Genomic DNA, 26,606 nt, shown 5'->3' with positions numbered 1-26,606 from the left:
TTATTTAATGAGGCTGAGGTTATCGCCCCGCCCCTCCCGCCTCACCAGCGCCCCTGGCGGCCGCCGCCGGCACCGGCCCGCCCCGCCCGCGCAGGCCGCGCCGCCATGGCCGCGCTGCACGCCAAGGCCGGTGGGCCCCCTCAGATCCCGGACACCCGCCGGGAGCTCGCCGAGCTGGTGAAACGCAAGCAGGAGCTGGCGGTGAGCACCGGGGAAGGGCTCGGTGCGGTGCGGGTGGCGGCGGAGCGGCTGGGGGAGCGGCGGGGCCGGAGCGGCGCGGCCCGGCCTGCTCCATGCGCGGCGGTGTTCCCGGCAGGAGACGCTGGCAAACCTGGAGAGGCAGATCTACGCCTTCGAGGGCAGCTACCTGGAGGACACGCAGATGTACGGCAACATCATCCGCGGCTGGGATCGCTATCTCACCAACCAGAAGTGAGTGAGGGGCGGAGGAGGCGCTGCCCGCCCGCCAGGGCCCCCCGCCCGCCCGGCCCCGCCATCGCGCCTGTCTCTGTTTCAGGAACTCCAACAGCAAAAACGACCGCAGGAACCGCAAGTTCAAGGAGGCCGAGAGGCTCTTCAGCAAGTCGTCGGTCACCTCAGCAGCGGTGAGTGCTGGGACAAGCCCTGACCCCATAACCGGCCCTGTGTCCACCCCTCCCCTCATCCGTGTCCTTATCCTTGTCTCCTTTCCTTGTCCCCACACCTGTTCCTGTTTTATCCCCATCTCATCCCTTTCCTTGTCCCCATTCCTGTTCCTGTTTTATCCCCATCCCATCCCATCCCATCCCATCCCATCCCATCCCATCCCATCCCATCCCATCCCTGTCCCTTGGTGCCTCAGTCCTGCTGTGATCACCTGCAGAATGAATTCCCCATTTGAAATCCCATTCTTGCCCTGGCTCCCTGCCCTAAGCATCCCCATCCCACCCTGCAGCCTCTTCCAGAGCCCCTTTCCGGGTGTTTGGGGGTGGGAGTGTGCCTGTCTCTGGTGTCACTGCTGTCCCCTGGCTTTGTCTGTGCCCCAGACCCCCGGTGTCACATGGGGCACTTCAGAGGGACGTGTCTGTGTGACCTGGTCTCCGTGCTTTGAGCCCTGGGAAGTGAATCCCTGCTTGGCCTGACATGCTGTTTGCTTTTGCAGGCTGTCAGTGCGTTAGCTGGAGTGCAGGACCAGCTCATTGAGAAGCGTAAGTCCCTTTGTCATTTTTCTCTGAATTGGGGAAGAATTACACTCTCCCCACCGTTCTGCCCTGTCTGGGGTCTGGCTCCCCAGCCCCTGTGTCTGCTGCCCTCAGGCTGCTCCGGCTTCCCAGGTTCCTTCCAGGCTCAGAGGGCTTTGTTGTGTGTGAAAGGGATTGAAATTGCTTTGGTGCTCTGTGGAGGAAGAGGCCGGAGGAGCTGAAGCCCTGCATCTGCAGATGTGTCAGTCACAGGAGGCCTGGGGAGGGACCACTCACCTCCAGGACACTGAGAAACCGTTTTGTGAGCAGCACCAAATCAGATGTGGTTCCTCAGAGCTGGGGAGCAGCTTCCTGTCCATCCTGCAGAGCTGTTTCCCAGGCTCTGTGTTTCACCTGGTGCTGCAGGGCTCAGGTGCCTCTGCTGCTGTTCTGGGGCTGTTTCTCCCCCTCAGGGCTGTGCCAGGAGCTCACTCTGGTGCTCACCTGGCTTTGTCCTGCTCTAGGGGAGCCGGGCAGTGGCACAGAGAGTGACACTTCTCCAGACTTCCACAACCAGGAGAATGAGCCCAACCAGGAGGATGCTGAAGAGCTGGATGGCTCCGTGCAGGGTGTGAAGCCCCAGAAAGCTGCTTCCTCCACTTCCTCTGGGAGCCACCACAGCAGCCACAAAAAGAGAAAGAACAAAAACAGACACAGGTCAGTGGGACCAGCAGCTTGCTCACCACACCTGGACAGCTGGCTGGGGCTGGATTGAATTTATTGCCTGAGGGGAACCAGTAACACATTGGAATAACCAACAGGCAGCTGGGGTCAGTTCTTTGGGTGGTTTTCCTGCTTTTGGACGAGGAGGGGAGAGTGCTGAGGAAGTTAAACAAGCAGCACAGGGTGCTCGCTCCAGCTGTGGCACAGCTGGGCAGCTTCTCCAGCTCTCCCATCTCTCCAGGATAAAGCTCATTCCTTCCAGCAGGTCCTGACCTCCTGAGCTTGCTGCTTGGTTTCTGCAGAGCCCAGGAGAACAGGAATGTTAGTGCTTGTTTTGAGGGAGGGTGGAAAGCCAGTGGGAATGTTTTTGGGGTTTTGGACACTCCCTGTGTCTGGATTTCCAGTCCAGCCCCTTCCAGCTCTCACATCCCACCTGAGTCTCAGTGCTGGCATAGAGGAGTTGCTGTGTCACCTTCACCTCAGAGTGTTTGTTATTAAACTGACCTGAAATTCACGTGGAACAGATTCATTGAAGTCTTTTCTGCTTGGATTTACCTGTCCAGCTCTGCCCCTAAGGCATAATGAGGGCAGTGAGCTGGTCCCTGTGCCCTCAGCCAGTCTCTGGCAGTGACAGTGCCTGTGAGTCAGGCCCTGAGGGAGGAAAACCCTGGAGAGGAGACACTGCAGAGCTGTCTGGAAGGATTGCTGAAGCTGGGGCTTAAGGATCTCATAGAAGTAATGGGGTTTTTAAAACTTTCTAGTTTTAAAAGTTCTCTCAGAGCCATTCTGTGCTGGCTCTGAGCTGTTGGCTCTGCCTAGGGACAGGCTCTCCTCTTTAAGGGACCTGCCATGCAATTAGAGAAAGGGTTTAAAGTGGTAAAACTTTGCAAGGGGGGCTGGGGACAGTTGGGGTGGGGACACGAGGTAGGTACAATGCTTGAAAAATGCTTAACTCCTTTTTTGCCTTCATTAAGTGTTGAGTCATTAGCATGTCTTTAATTCTTAGGTCAGAATTTGCTTCCTACAGCAGCCTGAATTGGGCAAATATCCAAAAGGACTGGATGTCCCTTTGGTTCCCCATGAGCTGGGAATCCAAAGAAGTTCAAATCTCTTTTTTTGCCTGTAGATATTTGGAAGAAGTTCAGGAATAACACAAGAAACTACATCCGTGAACAAGTCCAGAGAAACAACCTGTAAAACTGAAGTACAGCTTAAGGAAACTGCCATTTCAAACAAATTAGAAAATATTCTCCCTGGACAAACCATGGCCAACAACATGGTGGGGTGCAGGGCAGGTGCTGGAACTGACACAAATCTCTTTGCTCTGGTCCATGACCCGGACTTTAGGGACAGGAGCTGGGGGGAAGCTGCTCCCCAACAGGCTCTGTGGCTCTGGGTTCCTTCACATCCCCCCTGTGCAGCTTTGGCTGGACAGAGGAGCCCTGCCCTGCTCACCTGTGGCAGCTTCTGTGTTCCCCTTCAGACACTCCGAGGGGCTCAGCAAGGCAGGAACTGACTGTTTGTAATGCTCAGCAGGGCCAGATAGACAATTAAAAACCATAAAAAGATCATTAAATTTGTCTGTAATAAAAGCTCTGTTAAAATTGTGATTGCTGTTACTGAGTATCCCCTAAATTTTGGCAGACAAGACCAAACAGTTCTCGAATATGTTTAGGTTAAAAACACCCCAGCAACAACGTGCAGCGAGGGGATCCCAGGCCCCACAACCCCACAGGTGCTCCAGCCAGACCTGTGGGTCTGTCCCCTGAGGGGTCTGGCATGACAAAAGAGAAAAATAAAAGAAATGTTGCCTTTTCTCTTTATTCAGAAGCTCTTCCTCTTGCCAGCCCGACTGTGGGTTGTGCTGCCCCGTTCTGGGAGGTGCTGGGGAAGGGCCCTGCAGGAGCCTCGCTGCCTTCCCCTCTGGGGCCTTTGGCTCCAGGTGCACCCAGGGCCTCAGGTGTGGCTGCAGGGGCCGTGCTGTCCCTCTGCTCCCTGCCACACCACAGCAAGGCCAGGCTGGAGATGATTTTCTGTGTGCTTGGTTGGGTTTGAGGGAGCCCAGTGCTGTTTGCTCTTAGTGCAGTCCTGGAATGGGATTCCGTGATCAATCCTGCCAGCTGTGGGCACAGCTGGGTCTGGGGAGTGGGACAGTCCCCAAACTGCTCAGCTCTGGCCCAACATCCCTGGGCCACCACAGCTGGGGACAGCAGCGTTGTTGGGGTGTGGGAGGAGCAGCCCAGTGCAGGGTTGGGCACCAAGTTCTGTGTCACCTCTGCCTGAAGCAGCTTTGCCTTGCCCTGGCAGCCCAGCCCCCTCCCCAGCTTCCTGACCCCTCACTTTGGTTTTCCAACCCTTGGGTTCCTGTCCTGCCCTTGGGCCTGGCAGCTGCCCCTCCTTCAGCTCCTAAAATCCCCTGTGTGAGCCAACCCCACCTCTGTGCTAACACCTCTTGTTCCCAGAAATCCAGTGGGGAGGGGGACTCTGCATTGCCAAGCCAGAGAGCTTTTTGTGTCCAGTCCTGGTTAAGATACCTGAAGAACTCAATGGTGTTTGAACACTGGCTTTATTATTTATTTCATTTCATTTTTTTAGCAATCTCGCTAGGGTGGCTAATCAATTAATTGATTTAATTCATTAGTATATTAATTTCTATTGCTTTCTTCCTTTCAAATGCTGCCCCTCAGCCCGTCTGGCATGTTTGATTATGACTTTGAGTAAGTTTGACTTGAATTAGTACTTGTGCTGTGTTGTTAGTGTGTAGACACGATGTGCCTTTTGAGACCTCGCTAACCCCTAGTTTATCTGTTTAATTGTAGGTATGTATATTAGGTTAGGCTGGGAAGTATTTTTTAAAAACAGAAAAGCGTGATGGAGGTAACATTTTATTTAATAACTTCAGCAAATTATAAATTAACTTCACTCTTCTTTACCTTTCTGTTTCATATTTGAATAGATAAAACTTTTTAACTTTAAAACTTAGTTTAAAAACTGATTCTTTTGGCTTTGCTGCTTAAGGAGATAAGTATAGACTTGGATATTTCCTTTTGGAAAAATGTACTTAACTCAGTAATTTTGGCTCATATAATCCCTGTCATCCTAACTCCTCTCTCTATCCGAGTAAATAACTCTCACGCTATGTCTGGCTAATTACCTGTGGCATAGTTACACCTCTGGCAGATTAAATTAACATAAAGCATGCCTGGTTCCCCTTGTTCACTGCCTAAGTGCCCTGTGATTGACTGTGCCCCTTGATTAACTCTGTCTGGGAGTGGATGGAATCTGCTTTTTGGCAAATAATAGCTCTGCTCTCCTGTGCTGCTCTCGTGCCCAGTAACCCTGGGAACAGCCCCTGGCTCAGCCAGCTGGGAATGGATGGATTAACCATAGTCTCTGTCTAGCTGTGCCCTGTGCAGTAACTCTGGTGTTGGGTCAGGTATTGACATGGACGTTTCTCTTGTCTTTCCAACCACAGGATTGATCTCAAGTTAAACAAAAAGCCAAGAGCCGTAAGTATCCGTGCTCTGTCTGTGTTTTCATTGCTCACTGGAAGGGCTGCTGACTCACAAGCTTTAAAAACCCTCCTGCTGCTGCTGCTGCTGTCATTTGAGTTCTTATTGTCATGGTTGAGGAGTCGCAGTGTGAGGTCAGCATTGTCCCCTGGCTGTGGCAGCAGCTGAGCCCAGGTCACAGATAACTCCTGTGTGCTTCTCATGGAAAAAGCTGCTTTGCATCCTGTTAACCTTGTCATGATCTGGAGCATCAAAAGCATCTGGTTTGAGTTGATACTCGAGGTTGGAAGGGTCCTGCTTTTCAGTGTTTAGCTGCAAGAGAAAGGTCTGTTCTGCCTGCAGCTAGTGGTGTGTGAGATGAGAGAGGACTGAGAGGCCCCAGCTCCAAGAGCAGACTCGGAGGTGGGAAGGTGTTAATGTGCATGTGCTGTCCTTTCTCTGCAGGACTACTAGAGCCATCAGTGCTGATGCTCCTGGGATTTAGGTCTGTGACTCCCCTCTGAGAAGCCCTGAAGCAGGATGGCAGCTGCAGCAGGAGTGACTCACTCTAAGGGACTTGGATGGGGGGAGGAAATCCTGGACCATGTACTTTGCATCATTTTTAAATCACCTGAGTTGCAGGAGGACAAAGGTGGTGTAGTAGTTGTAGTAGTTCTGAATTCCTGACTGTTCTGTGCTTCCACCGTGGTCGGGAACTTGCTGAAAAGGCTGACACTGCTGCCCCCCTGTCACCTGCAGACCCACAGAGAGGCATTTCCTTTTCCACTGGAACTGGGCTAGGATTCAGTGTGTCCCATCCATGTCGTGAGACTTAAATTACTTTTGTTGCTGATATTTAGCTTTGAAGGTTTGTTTTTTTTTTGTTTTGTTTTATTTTGTTGGTTTTGTTGTGCCTTTTTTAAAGCTGAAGTGTATAGTTACAAGTTGACTTTGGGTTTCTTTGTTTAGTCCGTGTAGTGGAAGGTTCTTCATTTTGTGGAGCAGCTTTTGATTCTTACTCAAGCAGAGAAGAAGGCAGTTTAACCCTTTTCTCTTTCATTTTAAACACCATCTCCCAATATTCCTCAGTGCATTAGGTGCAGGAAGGGCCAGAGCTCAGAGCCAACTCTTCACTGTCGCTGACTTTGGGTGGGTTCTCTTTTTAATACAAACCTCTGTCATTTGTACATAAACAATAAAAGTTCCATGTTTGTCTCTTCTCATGGTTTATTCAGTCCAAACTTTGACTCCTGCTGCTTTTTAGTGTCCATCTGCTTTATGGGGACTTGCTGGGCTTCTTCCCCTTTGGCACTGGAGCTGCTCCTTGTCCTGTGTCCCATGGGAGGTTCTCTTGGTGCTTTCTCTCCTGGGGCAGCTCTTCCTAAGTTGTGCAGGGAGTGCCAGGCTCTGATCTCCAGCTGTGTTTGGCTGATCCTGCTGCAAGGCATGACTGGAATGTCCATGGTTCTGCTGGTCAGGGAATATTGCTGGCAGGTCAGGGATGAGGCAGCTGGATTGTCCCTGGAGAGGGACAGGAATCACAGCTGGGTGCTTCTCGCAGCAGCCACGTCAGAATCTTGTTGCTGCTGTAGATCTGAGCTGTGGGGAATTGCTTTATCAGTGCTGGGATGTGTTTGTGTAACCCCTGCTGCTGAGGGACAGGGCTGTCACTGAGTCCCCAGAGTGTGCACAGCCTGTGGAACTGCCACAGGTTCGAGTGTTCTGCTGCACCTCTGCTCCCCTGGGATTTGGGGTCTTCCCAAATTGGGGTCTTCTCCAGGCACTGGGACTGTGAGGGAGCAGAATTCTGCTTTGGGCTGTGTCTGATCTGGGGATCAAGGCAGCTCTGTATTTGTTCCTGGAGGGAGCTGGCTTATCCTGCAGGGAGCTGGGACTGGTGGCTGCTCCTCCACGGGGGGGTCACGACAGAGCAGCTTAAAGGCCAAGCTGCAAAGCCGGCCTACTTCTGTGTTTTAAGCTACAGTTTAAGTACAGGGGGGTTGAAGATCTAAAACAGCATAAACTACAAGGCCTTGTTCCTCCATAGTTCTGGAAAAAAGAATTCTCAGCTGATGGTTTTGGTTCCCCGGCCTCAGTATGAAAACAGTTCTGCTGCTGCTGCTGCTGCTCCAAGCAGGGATGGCTGGAGCACCTGGATTTCAGAGGCTGAAGTCTCTGCTGCACCTCTGCCCTCGAGGAAAGCTGCCAGGCTTTTTTGGGTGGAACATTTTGGAGAAGCAGCAAAGGGCTGGTGTAGCTCAGAGGCTGTGTGCAGGCAGGGTCAGCTCTGCATTCCCTGTGACACGCTGGGGTGCTGCAGGGACAATGAAGCGCAGCCATTCCTGCCTCTGGCCGTGTTTGTCACCAAAGGAGGGGACAGCCTCTTCTGCAGCCTGAGGGGGGCACACGGACGGGGCAGAAAGAGAAATGGCACACACCTGATTCAGTCAAAGGATCAGCTGTTCCCCGCTGGGTCCTGACTCCAGCAGCTGTGCCTAAAACTTCCATTTGACTTCTGAACGCTTCTGTTTTACTTCCTAAAGAGCCTGAGTGACTAAAGACCCGCAGGATGGCCAGTAGCTGAGCACAGGAGTCAGAGGGAGCTGCACAGACTTTACCTGAAAGCTAATTAAAGCTAAAACTAGTGGTTAGAAATACATCCTGAGTCCTTTTCTTGTGAAAGATGAATCCTGAGCAAAGGAAAGCGCAGGAGAGCAACCCCTGTCCTTATGGACCGCAAAGGTGGAGCGTTAGGGAAACGCTAATCCCTGCACAGCCTCGTCACCAAGAGGATTAGGCAGGAGTTCATCTGGTGGCCGAGGGGCAGGAGGGGCGCGGTGCACGGCTGGGTAAGGGGGCAGCGGGGAGGGAGCGGGGGTCCCGCGTGTGCTGCTCACGGCGAGCCGGGACAGAGCCTGACCGCCCTCGGTATCGCTGCTGGGCAGCCCCGGCCGAGCCCGAGCAGGTCCGTGTCCGGCCCGCAGGTGCCCATCATGGGCCGGCACCGAGCCCCGGCCGGGCCCTGCTGGACGCGGCTGCTGCGCGCCGGGGGCCGGCGGCTCCTGGAGCTCTGCGGGACGGCGCTGCGGGGGCTGCGGCGGCTCTGGAGCCTGGCCTGGGTCGGTACCGCACAGCCACTTCCCCAGGGGGCTCCCCAAACCTCGGCCGGCTCCAAACGGGGCGTGCGGGGGTGCAATACCTGCACCGCTGCTGCTGTGGGGGGACTGGAGGCAGGGTGCAATCCCTGCACCGCTGCTGCTGTGGGTGTTGCACTGGGGTCAGGGTGCAATCCCTGCACCGCTGCTGCTGCGGGTGTTGCACTGGGGTCAGGGTGCAATCCCTGCACCGCTGCTGCTGCGGGTGTTGCATTGGGGTCAGGGTGCAATACCTGCACCGCTGCTGCTGTGGGTGTTCTCGGGGTCAGGGTGCAATCCCTGCACCGCTGCTGCTGCGGGTGTTGCATTGGGGTCAGGGTGCAATACCTGCACCGCTGCTGCTGTGGGTGTTGCACTGGGGTCAGGGTGCAATCCCTGCACCGCTGCTGCTGCGGGTGTTGCAGCTGCCTCACCGCACCACCCTCGTCCCTTGGGGGCTGCTCGGCTCAAGGCGCTGGGCGGGTGCGGTTGTGCCCGCCGAGAGCCGCTCCAGGGCGGGGGTGAGCCCTCCTCTCGCCCAGGTGCTGCTGATGTGCTACAAGAGCTGCTGGGATGGCGCCTTCCAGGTGACCGAGGAGGTAAAGCCCGGGACAGCCAGCGCCTGCTGGGTGGCACCAGGGGGGCTCTGGTGCCCACGCACCTGCGAGCCCCCCCTGTCCGTGTTGGCTTCCAGCTCGGCACAGCCCTGCAGCTTAGACTGGAGGGGAGCGAGGAGGAGGAGGAGGATGTGGACTCAGATTCTGCGTGGGAGCCTGCACAGACAGGTGGGTCCCTGGCCCAGGGGTGTCCCCGGGGCTGGCAGTGCCCTGGGGGGTGGCAGGAGCTGAGCTGTGCTGCCAGGGCAGTGGCGTGGCCAGGGCAGCGAGGCCGTGCTGGGGAGGCTGGAGGCTCTGGAGGCCGATGTGCGATTCCTGTGCACCGAGCTGGGGGCTGAGAAGCTGCTGTGGAGCAGCCGGTTCCTGGAGCTGCTGCGGGAACAGCAGAGCCTGCGCCAGCGGGTGAGTGCTGGGGGTCCCGGGGGGTGCCAGCCCCCACAGCCCCGTGACCCCCCAGACCCTCACACCCTGCTCCAGCTGCAGGAGCTGCCCTGGAACACTGGGGACAGCCCCGAGCTGCTGGGGGAAGCAGAGGAGCAAAGTGCCAGTGGGAGTGAGGGAGAGAGCCCAGAAGGTAGGGAATGGGAGTGGTGGGGGGGCACAGGGAGGCAGTGGTGGGGAGGGGGAAATGTGCTGAGCTCTGCTGTGGGCAGTGTGGGTGAGCCACCAGCTCCCACCTGTGTGTGACCGTGTTCACAGGGGTCTGAGGATGAGGGAAGAGACGAGGATCTGACTCCATGTTTCAGAAGGCTTGATTTATTATTTTATGGTATATATTATATTAAAACTATACTAAAAGAATAGAAGAAAGGATTTCATCAGAAGGCTGGCTAAGAATAGAAAAAAAGAAAGAATGATAACAAAAGCTTGTGTCTCAGACAGAGAGTCCAAGCCAATTGGACTGTGATTGGCCATTAATTAGAAACAACCACATGAGACCAATCACAGATCCTCCTGTTGCATTCCACAGCAGCAGATAACCATTGTTTACATTTTGTTCCTGAGGCCTCTCAGCTTCTCAGTAGGAAAAATCCTAAGGAAAGGGTTTTTCAGACAAGATGTCTGTGACACACCTGGGCACTGGGTGGCACTGGGCAGCCCGGGGAGGGCGGTGCTGGGAGAGGCTCCTGGTTCTGCTCCCAGCAGGAGCCTGGCTGGGTGCTCCCACTGGTGTCTCCTCTCTCCTCTGCTCTTTCCCAGGACGCCCGTGGATGGAGGCACCTCAGCAAGCACGTGGCTCCATCCAGCCTGACAGGCAGAAAATGTAAGTGAGGGTGTGAGCAGGGCTCAGCAAACCAGGCAGGATCCACACGTCCCTCCCTGCCTGGGCTGCTGCAGTCCCAGCTGCACCCCTGTATGTGCCTCCATCCATCCCTTGGTGCTGGCTGGGCCCAGCCCATCCAGCAGAGCTGCAGCCATTCCCCAGGAGCAGGAGGCAGCTCAGGACAAGCCACTGGCCCTGGGTCTGCCCCAGGACACGGCACAGCCCTCCCTGCCCAGGGCTGACTGTGCCTGGTGAAACCCACCGAGGAGCATCCTCCTGCTCTGCTGCTTTTGGGAGTTCCAGAACCAGAGTCTGGTCAGCACCAGCTTCAGTCACCTTGCACTGGGGTGAGGGATTGCAAAACTCACCCACTGACTTCCTGATGTTCCTGCACACGTCACAGCCCTGGGCCGGCTCCTTGAGACAGCAACCAAGGGCAGGAGGCTCCCCAGGCATGGCTGAGGGCCCTGTGCTGGCCACAAGACCTGGCCCAGAGCCTGCAGGGCTGAGGGGCTGCCCAGTGCCCGGGCCTGGCCCAGCACAGGGGGCTGCACCCTGCCCCAGGCTCACCCTGCTCAATAGAGGCAGCTGCTCCCCATCGCTCGTGTCTGCCTGGTCTTTCCCCAGCAGGGCTGGGACAGCTCCACCAGAGCCCCGCAGGCTCTTTGGGGAGGGGGACAGGATGAGCTCTGGCTGAAGCAGAGCAGGGACCAGCACACACCCACAGCAGCAGCAGCAGCAGGACTGGCAGGGATCTGTGCTCCCAACGTGCCCGTGCAGCTCCCACATGCAGGGAACTGAGGCAACGCCAGCAGCAGCAGCCCTGACTCACCCTGCACCCAGGGACTGCCCCGAGCTGCTCAGAAATGCCACAGAAAACCAGGTCCTGGCAGGTGCCATGGGGGCCCCAAGCTGGCCTCCCATGTGTCACACACATCTTTTATGGAAAATCCTTTCCTTAGGATTTTTTCTCCTGAGAAGCTGAGAGGCCTCAAAATGTAAACATTGATTATCTGCTGCTGTGGAATGCAACAGGTGCATCTGGGATTGGCCCATGTTGGTTGTTTCTAATTAATGGCCAATCACAATCAGCTGGCTCAGACTCTCTGTCCGAGACAGAAACTTTTGTTATCATTCTTTGCTATTCTATTCTTAGCCAGCCTTCTGATGAAATCCTTTCTTCTATTCTTTTAGTATAGTATACATTAGTTTTAATGTAATATATATCATAAAATAATAAATCAGCCTTCTGAAACATGGAGTCAGATCCTCATCTCTTCCCTCATCCTCAGACCCCTGTGAGCACGTCACACCCAGTCCTGCAGGAATCACAGCACCCTCCATGCTGGGACCACCAGACAGTGACAAGGTCCTGCTCCTGCTGCAGCCTCCATTCGCCTCTCCATGGCAATCCTTGGGCTGGAAATCCCCAGCCAGCCCACAGGGAGCAGGAGGAGGAGGAGGAGGGTGACACCAAGCAGGATGAGCTACAGCCCCCAGCTCTGCATCCCCATGCAGCACCTGCAGCAAGGCAAGAGCCACAGAAACCTTCCCCAGCCAAAGCTCCTGACCTATTGCTTAACCCGAGGCTGCATTTCCTCCAGCACACTTGTGCAACGCTGCTCCACTGGCCAGGGCCCTCGGTGGCTTTGGCAGGAGGGCTGAGCAGGCTGCTGCTGCCCCAGACTTTGGCTTCCAGGGGCAGCCCCTGGATTTGGGGGGCTCTGGAGTGTTCAGGGCTCTTAGGAAAGCTTGTGAGAGCTGGAAAGCAAGGGCTGACAGCATCCTGACAACACACACAGATACAATGAACATCAACAAATCAACTGCTTCTGGCCTGCAAGTGCCAGGAACATTTCTGCATCCCTTGCACAGCAAAATTCCAGGGCCAGAACCAATTACTGCAGCAATTGGTTTTACTGTAGTAATTTAATTTAGGTATTTAAAATCTCTTACAGTACTTACAATAGAAAACATCTTACAGAGTAAGAGGAAAGGAAACAGGTAGCACTACCAATGTGGTGGTGTTCACAGGGGTCCCAGGACAAGGGAAGAGATGAAAATATTGGCTTCATGTTTCAGAAGGCTCATTTATTATTTTATGATATATATTATATTAAAAGAAAATTATCTATTCAAAGAATAGAAGAAAGGATTTCATCAGAAGGCTAGCAAGGAATAGAAAGGAATGATAATAAAATCTTGTGACTGACCAGAGAGTCCGAGACAGCTGGATCGTGATTGGCCATTAATTAGAAATAACCAACATGGATCAATCCCAGATGCACCAGTTGCATTCCACAGCAGCAGATAACCATTGTTTACATTTTGTTTCTGAGGCCTCTCAGCCTCTCAGGAGAAAAGACCCTAAGGAAAGGATTTTTCATAAAATGTGTCTGTGACACCATCCCCACCCCATCCCACCCCAGCCTCCCCCCCCTGCCCTGGGGCAGCACCCAGCTCCTCCCCAGCACCTTTCCCTCCTCTTGAATGCAACACTGACTGCAGTTCCTCAGTTCCTGCAGTCCTGTCTCACAGGGAGGCTGTGCTGCAGCCTCTGTGGGGTACAGGGTGCAGAGCTGCTGCCATGCTCAGTCCATCCATTCCCCTCTACAGGGAGGGCAGCAGGCTCAGCCTGGGGGAGCAGGGGGTGGATGCTGACCCTGCTCCCATCACTGCACCCCCATGATGGTGCACAAACCCCATCCCCTGACCCACAGGCTGCACAGGAACCTTCCCCTTTCCTGCCTCTGGAAATGCTTTGAAATACTGGAACTGAGCTGGCCACATCCTGGAAACCCCCAAGGGGAGGAACCAGCTGAGTTCAAATGCAAGTTCAGGGAGCAAGGGCAGCACAGGGCAGTGGAGAGATGAGCAAGTGTGACCGTGTTCACAGGGGTCTGAGGATGAGGGAAGAGACGAGGATCTGACTCCATGTTTCAGAAGGCTTGATTTATTATTTTATGATATATATTACATTAAAACAATACTAAAAGAATAGAAGGATTTCATCAGAAGGCTGGCTAAGAATAGCAAAAGAAGGAATGATAACAAATGCTTGTGGCTCGGACTCTCTGTCTGAGCCAGCTGGGCTCAGACATTGGCCATTAATTGGCCATTAATTAGAAACAACCACATGAGCCCAATCCCAGATGCACCTGTTGCATTCCACAGCAGCAGATAACCATTGGTTACATTTTGTTCCTGAGGCTTCTCAGCTTCTCAGGAGGAACAATCCTAAGGAAAGGATTTTTCATAAAACATGTCTGTGACAAGCAAGCCCTGGGGAGCAGACTGGCCTGCCTGGAGGAACCAGCCCCTCCTGAAGCTCAGCACGAGGCTGCAGTGGCACACAGCTGACAGGATGAGGGCTGGGAAGCCCCTGAGCACAGGAAACCTTCAACAGGCCCCTGTGTGACCTCCTTCCCTCCAACAGCCCCGAGAGCTGACACACAGATCTGACCCACAGATCTGACCCAGTTTGGCAAAACACCCAAAACCAAACACCCAGCAGCACAGCAGGCTCTACCCCCAAGCCTCAGGAAGTGCCAAACCAGAGGATGCATCCCAAAACCCGCCCTTAACAGCCCCAGCAGGGTTCCAAGGTGTGCAGGCAGGCAGCCCCACCACTCCTGGCACTGAGGAGTGTGTAGGGGAAAAAAATGTGCAGCAGCAACAGTTCCAGTCAGCATTGCCATGTCCCAGATTCTGGCACCACAGTGAGCTTGGGGAATGGGGACACAACACAGAACTTTGTGTGAATGAAGGAGAAACTCAGAGCACAGCAGTGGGGTTGTGGCTGCCCCAGCAGCACACACAGAAGTCTGGGGGAGAAACTTTGACCAGATCTGTGCTAGGGCCTGACCCTCCCAAACCAGTCCATGTGCCCCAGGACTGGCACTACAGCAGAAACATCACAAGCAAAGTCAGTCAGCTCCAGCTCTTCCTCTCCTGGTTGTGATAATGAACCTCTGCACTGATCTCTTTAACTGTCTTTGAGTGCAGCTTTGAGACACAAAACCAAACCCCTCTACACATCCTGTAAAACTAGAATTACCTATTGTCTTTCACAGGAACGCCAGCCTTAAAATCCTGCAGCATTTTTCAATTCCAGATCTCATTCAGGATAGCAGGAAACTCCTCACCTGGCTAAAGGTGTGCTCAGATCCCTGACACACCTCTCCATCCCCACACAGAGCCACATGAGCTCTGTCACTGCAGTGACAGCCCCAGAGGCTTCCTCTCCCACAGTCAATAAAGACTTCAGACTGAGAGCTGCAGGTTTGTTTTGAAATGCAGCTGCTCCCTGGGAGCACCTGCCTCCCTGGCTTCTCATTAACTACAGTCACTGCCCTGTGGTAATTGAAGAGCACAAGTTTCAATACAGACCATAAAGTTATTTAACCAGTGAGATAAGAACACGCTGTGCTGCAGTGGAGCAGGTGGGAGGGGAAGATCCTTACACCACAAGGTGAGCACTGATATTCCTGCTGCACTTCCAGTCCATAACAAATCTTCAGAGCAAAACCTGGACGTGTAACCATTCACATATTCCACACTCAATATCTGTCACAAACGTACTGTAACTGGATAAAATATGTATTTATTTCCAGGCTGTACTGTGGAATTGCCCCTTTAAGGCAAACACAGTCCATGCTGATTCCAAAATTGCCAGGAGCACGGCAATTCTGCTGCTTTCAATGGCAAGAAATGCTGCTTTAGCACCCGAGGCACCCACACTGTGGTGCTGAGTGAGAGCCAGTGCTGCTGCTCACCCCACCTGCCCTGGGCACTGAGCAACCCCAGGGAAGCCAAATCAGCAGCAGACACTGCTCATGCCCTTATCTGCCACAGCACATGGATGTTTTGGTGTCACTGCATCATTAACAGCCTGTCAATACCCAGCCTCAGACTGCACACACAGATCAAAGCCTGTCAGAGGAACCTCCAGGGAGGAAGGATCATTTCTCTGGCTTCCTTCCCTGGAAAGCCAACCAAAATGTTGAATGTTCCTCCACAAAGCCACCAGAGACCAAATATGTCGAGTCAGCAGTTTTTATTTATATAACACAGTTTTTCTTTGCCAGGGCTGTCACATGGCTAGTCAGTACATGGCTACGCTGCATAGTGATACAGAAAGTTCAGCAAGTGTCAGCTGGGGAGTACAAAATGTTAAATCTTCTCATTGCAAGAGAGGCAGCAGATACCAGCATTCCACCAGAAACCCAAACCCACCTTGCCAAGTAACATATGGCTGAGGTGAGAACAGCATTGATTAAAAACTGCAAGCAGCAAGATGCTGAACAGTAACATTAAAAACCATTTTATCTGTAATTTACAAATATGCAAAGTATCAGGTTACTTAAAATTAAGAAGCATTTTGCTTACTAACATGAAACATTACTAATTTGTAATGTATCATTATTAACCAGGTATACAGGTTCCTGTGTCCCTGTGGTCTCATGGCACACGGTGCCAGTCTGGGCAGGTCATCCCTTGGACAGCAGAGGAAGAGCAGAACAGACAACCCCGCTCCCAGGAGGGTTTCAGGACCAGCTGCCTTCCACTCTTCCCTTCCTAATTTGCCACTCAATGACCTTGGTTTAACCACAGAAGGGCGTATTGTATTTAGAAAACAACAACACACACAGATACAATGTGTATCAACAAATCAACTGCTTCTGGCCTGCAAGTGCCAGGAACATTTCTGCGTCCCTTGCACAGCAAAATTCCAGGACCAGAACCAATTACTACAGCAATTGTTTTTGCATATTTAAAATCTCTTACAGTACCTACAATAGAAAACATCTTACAGAGTAAGAGGAAATGAAACAAAAACAGTCTTGCCAAATAATTCTTATTCTACAATTCTGGATGCTGCTCTAGTTGGGCACAGCCAAAGGGGACAGGAGAATATTGGTGAGGAAGAAGAGGAAGCAACAGCTTTACAACACAAAATACTCAAGACTCCTCAGGAAGGCCCCTGGCAGCAGTCCAGATGTGACTGCAGCTGTTCTATTGCTGTCTGAAAGCAAAAGGCACATAATAAATCCTTGTCGGTGCTGCACAGAGCCATCCTGGGACAGAGACAGTTCCAGAGCAGCACTCACAGCACGCTCAGCTCACCCACCTGCTCTGACACTGCAGCTGTCAGCACGCACCCAACACACAACTCACACCCAGCTCTGGAGCAGTGTCCAGCCACTCCCCAGAGCCAGGACTGTGCTCCTGGGAGCTCAGAGCTCACCAAGCACTTGTGGTCCATGGGGCACAATTACCTCAGGAAGATCAGCTGAGGTGGGAGGGGTGTGGAAAACATCATTCAAGAAGTGCACCAGTAAAGCCAGTCAGATAAATCCAGCTCCAGATTACATTTATAACCCAATATTTGCCACAGATCTGAATGGTGGGATTTAGTAAAGAGGCTTAGTCAGGACCTAACAACAGCATTAGCAAGGCATTTGGGTCCCCAGAAACGAGCCTTAGGCCCCTACAAAGGCAGCACCCACTTCTCTCACATGCAGTTATGGACAACTGCAGGAGCTCAGGGTGTGCCAGACTCCCTTGAACCCCAAAGGAACAGCCCTGCTCCAGAGCTGCAGCCTCCCTTCCTGCTTAGCCCCTGGGGAAGGTGGGATGCTGGAATGTTCTCACCTCTCCCACAGGCACGTGGTGATAGCTGGAGCAGAATTTGCTGTGAGCACATCACCTCTGGCACCCAGCCTCCAGCTGGAACCCAGCCCTTCCAAAGGAATAAGGAGCACTCAGAAGGCACCTGTGGCAGCTGCAGAGGCAAATCCCAGCCCCTCCAGCTCTCCCCACACCTGCCTGCCCTCAGCACCTGCCTCACACACCCGGGTTCTGAGCCTTGTAGGTGAGGATCTCTGCTGCCAGCCTCTGGGGGTCCAGCAGCTGGGGGAAGCGGCTCATGACGGCATCCACCAGGTGCGGGTGGAAGATGCTGCACAGCTTGACGTGCACGCTGGCCCTCTCCTCAGCAAACTGCTCAGGGCCAGCCCAGGGCCCTGAGTCCCCATAGGGCGGCCCTGGGGCCCCATGCACAGGGTGGGGGCCGGGCACACCAGGGGATCTCACCTGGGGCAGGGGGTACGGCTCGGACCAGAACTCCCGCGAGCGCGGCAGCGCGGCCCCAAACTCACCGGGCAGGCTGTACTGCCCTGCTGCACCCACGGGCACCCCAAAGCCTGAGAAAGAGTGGGGTGCCCCCGAGCGAGGCATCTCAGGGCTGTACTGCAAGAAGCTAGCACCAGAGGATGAAGATTTGTGGGAGCTGTGGTTGTAAGAGAGCAGCCCGTTCTGCTCTAAGCTGGGGGAATGTGGGTAGATGGGTCTCTGCCTGCTGCAGGTGCACACGGGCACCTGCTCCGTGTGGGAATGGTCACAGTGGCTGGTACATCTGTGAGGCCACATGTCAGACAGCTGGTTCTCCAGAGAGCCAATGCCTGAGTCGAGATGCTCCTGAGAGATGTAAGACAGAGAATCCATGGGAGGCTGCTGGTACCTGTCAGGGGAGACAGTGCCTGACACGCAGCCTTTGGCCTGCAGCACAACGTCGCTGGGCTTGGCTTTGTGGGCCAAGCTCTTCCTCTCTGCAGAGACCTTCTGTACAGAGCTTTTGTCACTCTCTGTGGGCACAGAGCACAAGAGCTCTGCCTGGGAACCCCGCTTCCCCTTTTTCTCCTCCTTGGCACTGGTGCTTCTGGTTGGAGACAGCCTTGCGTTGGCACGGAGCTCATCAGCTAACGAGCGCTGCGGCTGGTTGATCCTTTCAGGATGGTAAAACTTACACTTAATTCCATAAGTGCATTTTTTCCCTGTAAGGAAAGCCAGAGCATGAAATGACCAGCTGGATTTGACTAGATTATGAGTGACACTCGCACAGGCACCTTGGTTCTTCACATTAAGAAGGGAGGTCTTACCATAAGGGCACTGCTGTTTCTTGTGTTCTGGAACTACAGGTTTCTTCCTGAGGAAGTTATCCAGGCTGGGGCCATGACGCCCTAAGGGATCGTCTGGAGGCATAAACCTAAAGAAAAACAAATCTCAGTCAGAAGCAGTTCACTTGTCTGAGTTGAGGTTGGGTTTCTTCTCGAAGACTCCCATTTCATTAAAGATCAAAAGCTATGTGATCCCCACAAAGCTCTCCCATTTTCTCCAGAGATAATCCTCCTGCCACCCAGTCCAAACCAGCACAAAATGCTTCCCTTCAGGCACAGAAGAGGCTCAATGCCTGATTGTCAACCAGAATTACTACCTGCTGCTAACAATTGTCCTGTGAAGAAATCACACCCTGGAGCTCTCCTTGGAGCTCCTAGCTCCAAATTAGGAGCAGCTACTGAGATGCCACCAACTTCTTTTGGCTTTGTATCCTACAGCTTTTCATTATTTCTTCACTAGCATTTTGCTCTTCTCATGTGTCACTTGCTATTGCTTCATTAGGACAAGGCAGTGTGTTCACACAAATCTTTCTTAAAAGCCCAGGAAAATGATGCCATAGAGTGGCTACCTAAAACAGAGGCTAGCCAGAGTTAGAAGAATAAAGGTATTTATTAAAGGCCTTCAACAGGTACACTTTGGGCAGTGCAAAAGCCTCACACAGGCTACATCCAAGATGGACCACGGTCATGAGTTTTTCAGACAGATGTAAGTTTGGTCTATTTGCACATCAGGGGTTAATTGTCCAATTACAGCTTCAGGCAATGAAGTCATATTCCCCAGTTTGCTCCCCTCCCCCCAATTCAATTTTGTTGATACTTTTCAGGGCCTGAGGCAGAGGCTGCCCTTGGTTCTCAGGCCCAGAAGGATTGTATTGTCTGACTGTCACTGTCATATTTTCTGGAAAAATCCCCTTGCCCAGGATTTCTCTCCTGGGAAGCTGAGAAGCCTCAGAGAAAAAGGAAAACAATATTATCTGATTTGCTTCTCCTTCTCATTTGCTCCTCCTGTGTTTTGCTGCTTTGGAATGTGGTTGGAGATTGTTTCATTGGTTTCATGTGAATTGTTTTGACTTAATGGTCAATTATGGCCAAGCTGTGTCAGACTCTGGAGAGAGAGTCATGGGTTCTCATGAGTATCTTTTAGCCTTCTGTCCGTATCCTTTCTCTATCCTTTAATATAATATAATTACATAAAATAATAAATTAGCCTTCCAAGAACATGGAGTCAGATGCATCATTCCTCCCTTTGTCTGGGAACCCCACAAATACAAGACATTATAAATAAACAAAACCATTTATTCTGTCTGTCCACAACCCAGACTGTATCCAGCCCTGCTCATCGCTGTTCTGAGTTATTCAAATCTCAGCTCTCTGCAAGCTCCCCTCAATTTGAATAATTCTGGCTAAATATGCTTCAGTTCAATACAAAGCCTTCCAAGAACATGGAGTCAGATGCATCATTCCTCCCTTTTTCTGGGAACCCCGCAAACACAAGATCTGACCAACACGTGACGAGCTTCCTAACACTCCATACGGATTTTAGAGTCACGCACTGACGCTGTCCAAGAAATAAAAAAATCTGAAAACGACACAAGCTAACAACAGAAGGCAGAGCCCTACTTGTCATTGACAAAGGAGTACATCAGCAGGCGCTCCTCGATGAACTTCTTCCACTCGGGCCGCTCGCTCTGCAGGTCACGGTAGGTGTCGTTGGACACCACGACGCCGTCGGACTCGTGCGCCAGCTTGACGATGAAGCGATCGTCGTAGCACACCACGCGCTTGCCGCCCACGCGCCGCGACGGCGTGAACACCAGGATCTTCTTCTTCTCCAGGTCCCGCAGGATGTACTGGTCTGGAGCAAACACAGCTGTCAGCACACCTGGGTGCTACTCGTGGGGTCCCCAGGATGAGGGAAGAGATGAGTGAATCTGACTCCACTGATATCAAAGGCTATGATATCCCTCTATGATATCCCTCTATGATATCCCTCTATGATATCCCTCTATGATATCCCTCTATGATATCCCTCTATGATATCCCTCTATGATATCCCTCTATGATATCCCTCTATGATATCCCTCTATGATATCCCTCTATGATATCCCTCTATGATATCCCTCTATGATATCCCTCTATGATATCCCTCTATGATATCCCTCTATGATATCCCTCTATGATATCCCTCTATGATATCCCTCTATGATATCCCTCTATGATATCCCTCTATGATATCCCTCTATGATATCCCTCTATGATATAATTTATATTATTTTTATATTTCAATATTATTTTTAATATATTTAATAATTTGTCTATTTTAGTATCACTTTCATATCATTTTAATGTCTATATTTTTATTATTTTAGTATTTTATCTTCTATTTTTAATTTTTATTTTTAAATTCTATCATTTATTTTTATTCTTTTATTTCATGATTTTATTTTTATTTTATTCTTTTTATTTATATATAAAGTATATATTAGACATAAATTTTTAATTATTATTTTATTTTTAATTTTTATTTTATTATTTTATTTCTTTATACTGATGTATATATACTTATATACATAAATGTATATAAATATATATAAATGTAAACATACTTATTTATGTACAAATATTATATTAAAGAATGCTATACTAAAACTATACTAAAGAAGAGAGAAAAGATACAGACAGAAGGCTCAACAAGAATGATAATGAAAATCTCGTGACTGACTCCGAGTCTGACATAGCTGATGGTGATCGGTCATTAAGTAAAAACAATTCACATGTTGGATAAGCAACCTCCAGACCACATTCCAAAGCAGCAAAACAGGAGAAGCTGAGGCTTCTCAGCTTCCCAGGAGAAAATCCTGTGAAGGGATTTTTCCAGAAAATATGACAGTGAGACACCTGCACAGCCCTTCATGCAGATGAAATAGCATTATTGTTGCAGTCATATTTTCTGGAAAAATCCCTTTGCCTAGGATTCTTCTCCTGGGAAGCTGAGAAGCCTCAGAGAAAAAGGAAAACAATATCATCTCATTTGCTTCTCCTATGTTTTGCTGCTTTGGGATGTGGTTGGAAATTGTTTTATTGTTTTTGCTGTGAATTATTTTAACTTATTGGCCAATTATAGCCAAGCTGTGTCAGACTCTGGAGAGAGAGTCACAAGATTCATTAGTATCTTTGTAGCCATCTGTCTGTATCCTTTCTCTATTCTTTACTATAGTAGTCTTAAATACAATATAGTATAATAAAATAATAAATTAGCCTTCAAGAACATGGAGTCAGATTCATCATTCCTCCCTTCGTCTGGGAACTCTGCAAATACAAGACATAAATAAACAAAAGCATTTATTTTAGCACAACCCACACTATATTCAATCCTGCTCATCACTGTTCCGAGTTATTAAAATCTCAGCTCTCTGCAAGCTCCCCTCAATTTGAATAATTCTGGCTAAATATGCTTCAGTTAAATACAAAGCATGTACCTGCAAGAGGAAAAACATCAAGAAATAAAAGACAAGAAGTTAGGAAGTAGAGCAGTATTACATTTCTTGTTTTCTAAATTATTCCAACTGATTCAGGCAAAAGCTGGCTTAGGGGAGAAGTTAATGACTAATACTCCCTGGTCAGTTCAGCTCATTGCAGCTCCTACTACTCAGACTTTCCATTCTGAAGTTAATTACTGACTTAGCCAGAACTCTGCAAGCTCACTAAGTGACAGAGCAGTCAGCCTGAAAAGCTGCTTTTGGTTTCCATATTTTCATACCTGTTATGAGTACATCTGGTCGGGGCTGCTCCTTCCTCCACGATGGCACAAAGACTGTAATATCCTTGTGTCCCCTGTCCCAAAACCACTGGACAGCCAGAAGGATACCTCGGCAGGAGAACACTTCTTTATTCCCGTGGCTGCAAAGGAGAAAATTAAGACTTTAATCCCTTCATGATTCAGTGCACAGAGCAAAGGGAGCTGGCAATTAGGACAAGCTTCAGTGAAGGGTTGAGGAGCACAGGCAGCAAACACAGATGCTTGTCTTGTGTAACAACACCCTCACTCAGACCTGCCCAGCACCCCCGTTTGTGTCAGCACCTCAGGACACCAGTAAACACCCAAATACTCACTGGGAGGGAGGCAGCAGCTGGAACTGTTGCAGCTGCTCTGAAACAGTCTCTGCTTCAAGCCTGCTGATGTTATTTTTAGCCCAGAGCACAATGTGACCTAAAAGCCCTTTGTGCTACTCTGACAGCTGATGCCAGTGACTGTTTCCTGCCACTGCACCCTCGCTGGGCCTTTGCTTGCAAACTTATTCTGATCACTGCAGGAAAACAAGGTGTTTTATATGCACTCTCATCTCAAGGAAAGATGATTCATTCCATGATGGCTCCAAACCTCATCTACAAATGCACTATTTGCACAAAATGGCATCATCTCCTGTCATCAGTGCTGGATGAGAGAACAACTCATGGCAGCTGGAGAACAAAGTTTGACAGCCTTGTCAGAAGCCACATACTGATGCAAAAAGCTTCTTAATTATTCATTAAGTCATATCAATAAGTTTCCAGAACTTCTAGGAGGAAACTACCCCTCCTGTTTTACAAGCACTAGTATTTACAGTGCAATCAGCTCTTCTGCTGATAGTGGTTTTGGCAAGCTTCCAACACTTCTCTTCCAGCCTGATATGTCACTGTGGGGATCCAACTGCCCATGCTCTGTCACAATGCACTACACTCCCAAAAGGAGAACTGCTCTCACAATTCAGGAAGGTTTTCCTCACCTGGTCACTACCTGTCCCAAATCTTCCTCCTTCTACGTGCACCTGAATGGCATTTCAGCCCCCACCAGCCCCTCACCAGAGCCATTCCTGCAGTGGCACTGTTGCAGCACCACTACAGAGAAGTTTCAGTTCCCTCCCAGCCTCACCCTTTCTTTGAAACTACAAAGGAAGTTGAAGAGCTGTACTAAAGTACTTATTCTAGAAGAACTGAACGCTTGGCAACAGAACTAACCCCTAAAGAGACACCTAACACACCTTCAATAAGAATCCTAAATTACAGAAGGCTGAAAATCACCATCAGAAGATGCTCTAAAAGTTTTCTCCAATATCAGATGGATTTAGCTATAAATAGCCAGACACAGGTTACTACAATTTTTTAGAGACAAGTGTGAAAAACAAATCCCTTTTGGTGGATTTTTTTGGTTTGTCTTTGTTTTGGGTTGTTGGTTGTTTTTATTTTTTGAGTCTCTGCTACCAACCTCGAACCTCCAGAAGGCAGCTAATCTGATTGGGCTGATCTGATTTGGCAGCAGCCAAGAAAAAATTCCCTTAGAAGGAAGTAAAAGCTAATTTCCACTATGATTTGCATAAGTTTGTCAAGAGCTGTTGAGGGAGGCCACTGTACATACTGCAAATGAATCAGCAGGGAACATCACACCATCAATACAGGAAGTTTCAGAATGGAATTCCCCTTCTAGCGAATTGCTTAAAAAAGCCAGACTGCTTCTCTCATGTCAGACCCTGGGCTCTGGCCTGCCCTGACTCACAGCTGCTGTGATTTCCCCTCTGCATTTTGGGGTAACTTTCACCACTAAGAGGCTCCTCACTAACAAACACAGCCAATCCTGCTATTAAAGCCCAAGCACTTATCCAAGGTAAACGTTGTTGCCAGAGTCACTTATCAGCCTGGGCTCACATTAGGTCATTTTGCACAGTGTTCCCAGGGCTGTGGAGAGGGTAGGAACTGGAGCAGGTTCTCTTCAGGGGTGCCAGGCACGGCTTTCACTCTCCTGCCCTGTCCCACTGCCACCACCACCCCTCATTCACCCTGGGGCTCACCTGTGCCCCATCTTTCTCAGTTCTGTTCTCAGAACTGTCAGCCAGGGCTTGGCAAAAACCACACCTGCAAACAAACCTCCACACAGCACTTTCACCTCAGACAAACCTACTGCAAAAGACACAGCAGCTCCACCCGCACCCAGGGTTATTTTTTATAAAATCTGCATACACAAACATAAACAACAAAGGAGGCAGCTTCTGAGCTGCAACAGAAAAAAGCTTTCAGGGCCCAGTTCAGAAGCTGGTGTGTTAAATTTCAAGAGTCTGCTATGCAGAGGTGGGGAACACATACTGCTGGGGTGGGGTGAGGGCAAGCAACGCTCACCAAAGTGGGAGCAAAAGTCAGGGTGAAAATGGGGACATCACACCAATAAATGTCCAGCCCTGAGAGTCTGGATGCTTCATGGATACTGGGAGCTCTGGTCACAGTGTCCAACAGAGCCTGCTCCAGCAACACTGGGGCACGTGAAACGGTGAGGATGAGTCACAGCCCTGCCTTGGTGACACCTCTGACATCTCATTGCTCTGTACCTTCTACAGAAATTCACCAATATACAAGAGGCACAATTTGGAGACAAGTCTCCAATGGAGCTCCATATTACAAAGCCTTCTCTAATTAACCCTGTAATTATTTATTGAGCAACTTCCTGCTACGGAAACTTAGACAAAGCCACTAGTTGAGAGGACAACGTCTCTTCAGTTATCCCCTCATTGCCAGAGCCCAGGAGGAAGTGTTTGTTTCAAAGGAAGCACTGCTGGCCTCACCATTGCCCCGTGACTGGCGGCTCTGGGCGGGCAGAACAGTGGCAAGACGGGCCCGCAAAGGCAAACGGGATGCTCGTCCTCGTGTGTCAGAGAGGAACTTTGGAAAATATTACCAGCCCCGTTCCCAGCACCCAGAAGCGGCTGCTTTGAGCGTGGCGCTCACAGCTTTTCATCTCCGAGCCCTGGCAGAGCTCCCAGGCAGAGCTCACACCCGACAGCCCCGTGCCCACCCCGGACGCACCTCATGGCCACGTTGCTGCCATCGATGACGATGGGCTTCAGGTTGTCGCTCTCCGTTTCCTCGGGGCCGGGCGCGGGGGATTTGTTGCCGGCACCGCCCCGAGGGACCAGCGGGGCCTCGCCGGGCTCGGGCGGGGCCTCGGGGCCGTCCCGCTCGGCCGAGCCGTGCTTCACCAGCTCCCCCAGCACCGTGTTGGTGTCGGCGCCCAGGCCCAGCTTCTGCAGCACGACGCGGATCTCCTCCGAGGAGTAGCCGAGCTTGCGGAAAAAATCCACCTTCAGCTGCAGCTCGGGGCCGTCTCCGGGCCCCTCGGGGCTCTCGCTGCCGCTCATCCCCGCTGCGGGCCGGGCCGCGGCCGGCAGCGCCTCAGGCCAGCCCGGGGCGACGCTGCCCGCGCTCATGGCTCCCGGCGGGGGACTCGCGGCCTCCGCTCGCCGCCGGGACCTGCGAGGCGACAGCGGCGTTAGCAGCGGCCCCGCAGCCCGGCCGAACCCCCGGCCCCGCTCCGCTCCCGGCCGAACCCCCCCCGGTGCCGCTCTGCTCCCCTCCCGGCCAAACCCCGGCCCCCACCCCGGTCCCGGCCGAACCCCCGCCCCGGTGCCGCTCCGCTCCGCTCCCCTCCCCTCCCGGCCAAACCCCGGCCGCCACCCCGCTCCCGGCCGAACCCCCGCCCCGGTGCCGCTCCGCTCCCCACCCGGCCGAACTCCGGCCTGGTCCCGCTCCGCTCCCGGCCCCCACCCCGCTCCCGGCCGAACCCCCCCACACTCACCGGGCCGCTGCCACCGCCGAGCTGCCGCTGCCTCTCCATGGGGCCAGAGCAGGGCGGGCGGCGGCCCCTATTTATACCGGAGAACCTCTCGGGGCGGAAGAGCGGAGCGAGGGGTGGAGCGGCAGCCTCCGCCCGGCCCGGCCCGGCCGGCCCGCCCTCCGTGCTGTCGCCTCGGGGCCGGGCTCCGTGACACGCGTCCCTTGCGCCGCCTGGGTCCGGCGATGCAGGTGGCCGTGATTCAGCCACTGTGGTTTATCAGCTCGGCCGTGTAGAGGAGGTAGGAGCTGGCAGGAAACATCTGTCACCCTGCGGTGCCTGTGCCTTGCCAAGCGCTAAACCGCACCTGTATGGAACTGCACGGGTTAAATCTACATTGTGAAACGTGCAAAAACTTCGCATCTCTGACTTCTGATTAATCATGCCTAAACAATTTAATGAAGGTAGTTGCAAATTTGCTTCCCCAAGGCCATGTACCGGAGCCCAGCTCAGGAGCGAGGAACTCTCCCAGTTACAGGAATGCATTTGCATTCATCTTCCTTGTGGTTACCCCGAAACAATCATTTTTCCTTGTCTCTGGCCGTGTCTGAAACCGCACTGTGTGCTCAACAGTAACACACACACAGAGCGAGATTCAGATCAGAGATAATCCTTACTCAGTT

At 51.8% G+C, this 26,606-nt stretch overlaps 2 protein-coding genes across 6 annotated transcripts; one reads left to right on the top strand and one right to left on the bottom strand.

Moving 5' to 3' along the window:
- The first annotated feature begins 78 nt into the window (after nucleotides 1-78).
- Nucleotides 79-6,594, top strand: MEAF6 (MYST/Esa1 associated factor 6). Of its 5 annotated transcripts, XR_010784942.1 has the most exons (9): nucleotides 79-201; nucleotides 317-432; nucleotides 518-605; nucleotides 1,142-1,187; nucleotides 1,685-1,877; nucleotides 4,571-4,600; nucleotides 4,703-4,760; nucleotides 5,359-5,392; nucleotides 5,840-6,594. XR_010784942.1 is itself a non-coding variant. In XM_066564869.1 (8 exons), exons 1-8 carry the CDS (start codon nucleotides 106-108, stop codon nucleotides 5,846-5,848), a joined length of 612 nt encoding a protein of 203 aa, XP_066420966.1. In that variant the 5' UTR covers nucleotides 79-105; the 3' UTR covers nucleotides 5,849-6,594. The 5 variants fall into 5 exon arrangements, 3 of the variants coding, with proteins under 3 accessions (XP_066420966.1, XP_066420967.1, XP_066420968.1); XR_010784943.1 differs by lacking the exon at nucleotides 4,571-4,600; XM_066564869.1 differs by lacking the exon at nucleotides 4,703-4,760.
- Nucleotides 6,595-15,430: 8,836 nt separating this feature from the next.
- Nucleotides 15,431-25,579, bottom strand: ZC3H12A (zinc finger CCCH-type containing 12A). The gene is made up of 5 exons (XM_066564767.1): nucleotides 25,179-25,579; nucleotides 22,108-22,247; nucleotides 19,968-20,202; nucleotides 18,330-18,436; nucleotides 15,431-18,224 (listed from the first exon to the last, which is right to left on the bottom strand). Exons 1-5 carry the CDS (start codon nucleotides 25,577-25,579, stop codon nucleotides 17,236-17,238), a joined length of 1,872 nt encoding a protein of 623 aa, XP_066420864.1. The 3' UTR covers nucleotides 15,431-17,235.
- Nucleotides 25,580-26,606: the final 1,027 nt, after the last annotated feature.

This window comes from Molothrus aeneus, chromosome 23 (genome assembly GCF_037042795.1).
Source record: "Molothrus aeneus isolate 106 chromosome 23, BPBGC_Maene_1.0, whole genome shotgun sequence".
NCBI lineage: Eukaryota > Metazoa > Chordata > Aves > Passeriformes > Icteridae > Molothrus > Molothrus aeneus.
Note: the sequence above shows the minus strand (reverse complement) of the source record. Positions and strands in the feature narration are given on the sequence as shown.

What these genes read in the sequence shown, in the direction of transcription:
- MEAF6 (XM_066564869.1), top strand. Translation starts at nt 106, where the DNA reads ATGGCCGCGCTGCACGCCAAGGCCGGTGGGCCCCCTCAGATCCCGGAC. An exon ending in AAGAACAAAAACAGACACAG is followed by an intron (nt 1,878 to 4,570) that starts GTCAGTGGGACC and finishes GCTGCCCCTCAG; the next exon opens with CCCGTCTGGCATGTTTGATT. An exon ending in ATGTTTGATTATGACTTTGA is followed by an intron (nt 4,601 to 5,358) that starts GTAAGTTTGACT and finishes TTCCAACCACAG; the next exon opens with GATTGATCTCAAGTTAAACA.
- ZC3H12A (XM_066564767.1), bottom strand. Translation starts at nt 25,579, where the DNA reads ATGAGCGCGGGCAGCGTCGCCCCGGGCTGGCCTGAGGCGCTGCCGGCC. An exon ending in ACCAGATGTACTCATAACAG is followed by an intron (nt 20,203 to 22,107) that starts GTATGAAAATAT and finishes TGTTTGCTCCAG; the next exon opens with ACCAGTACATCCTGCGGGAC. An exon ending in GAAACAGCAGTGCCCTTATG is followed by an intron (nt 18,225 to 18,329) that starts GTAAGACCTCCC and finishes CTTTCCTTACAG; the next exon opens with GGAAAAAATGCACTTATGGA.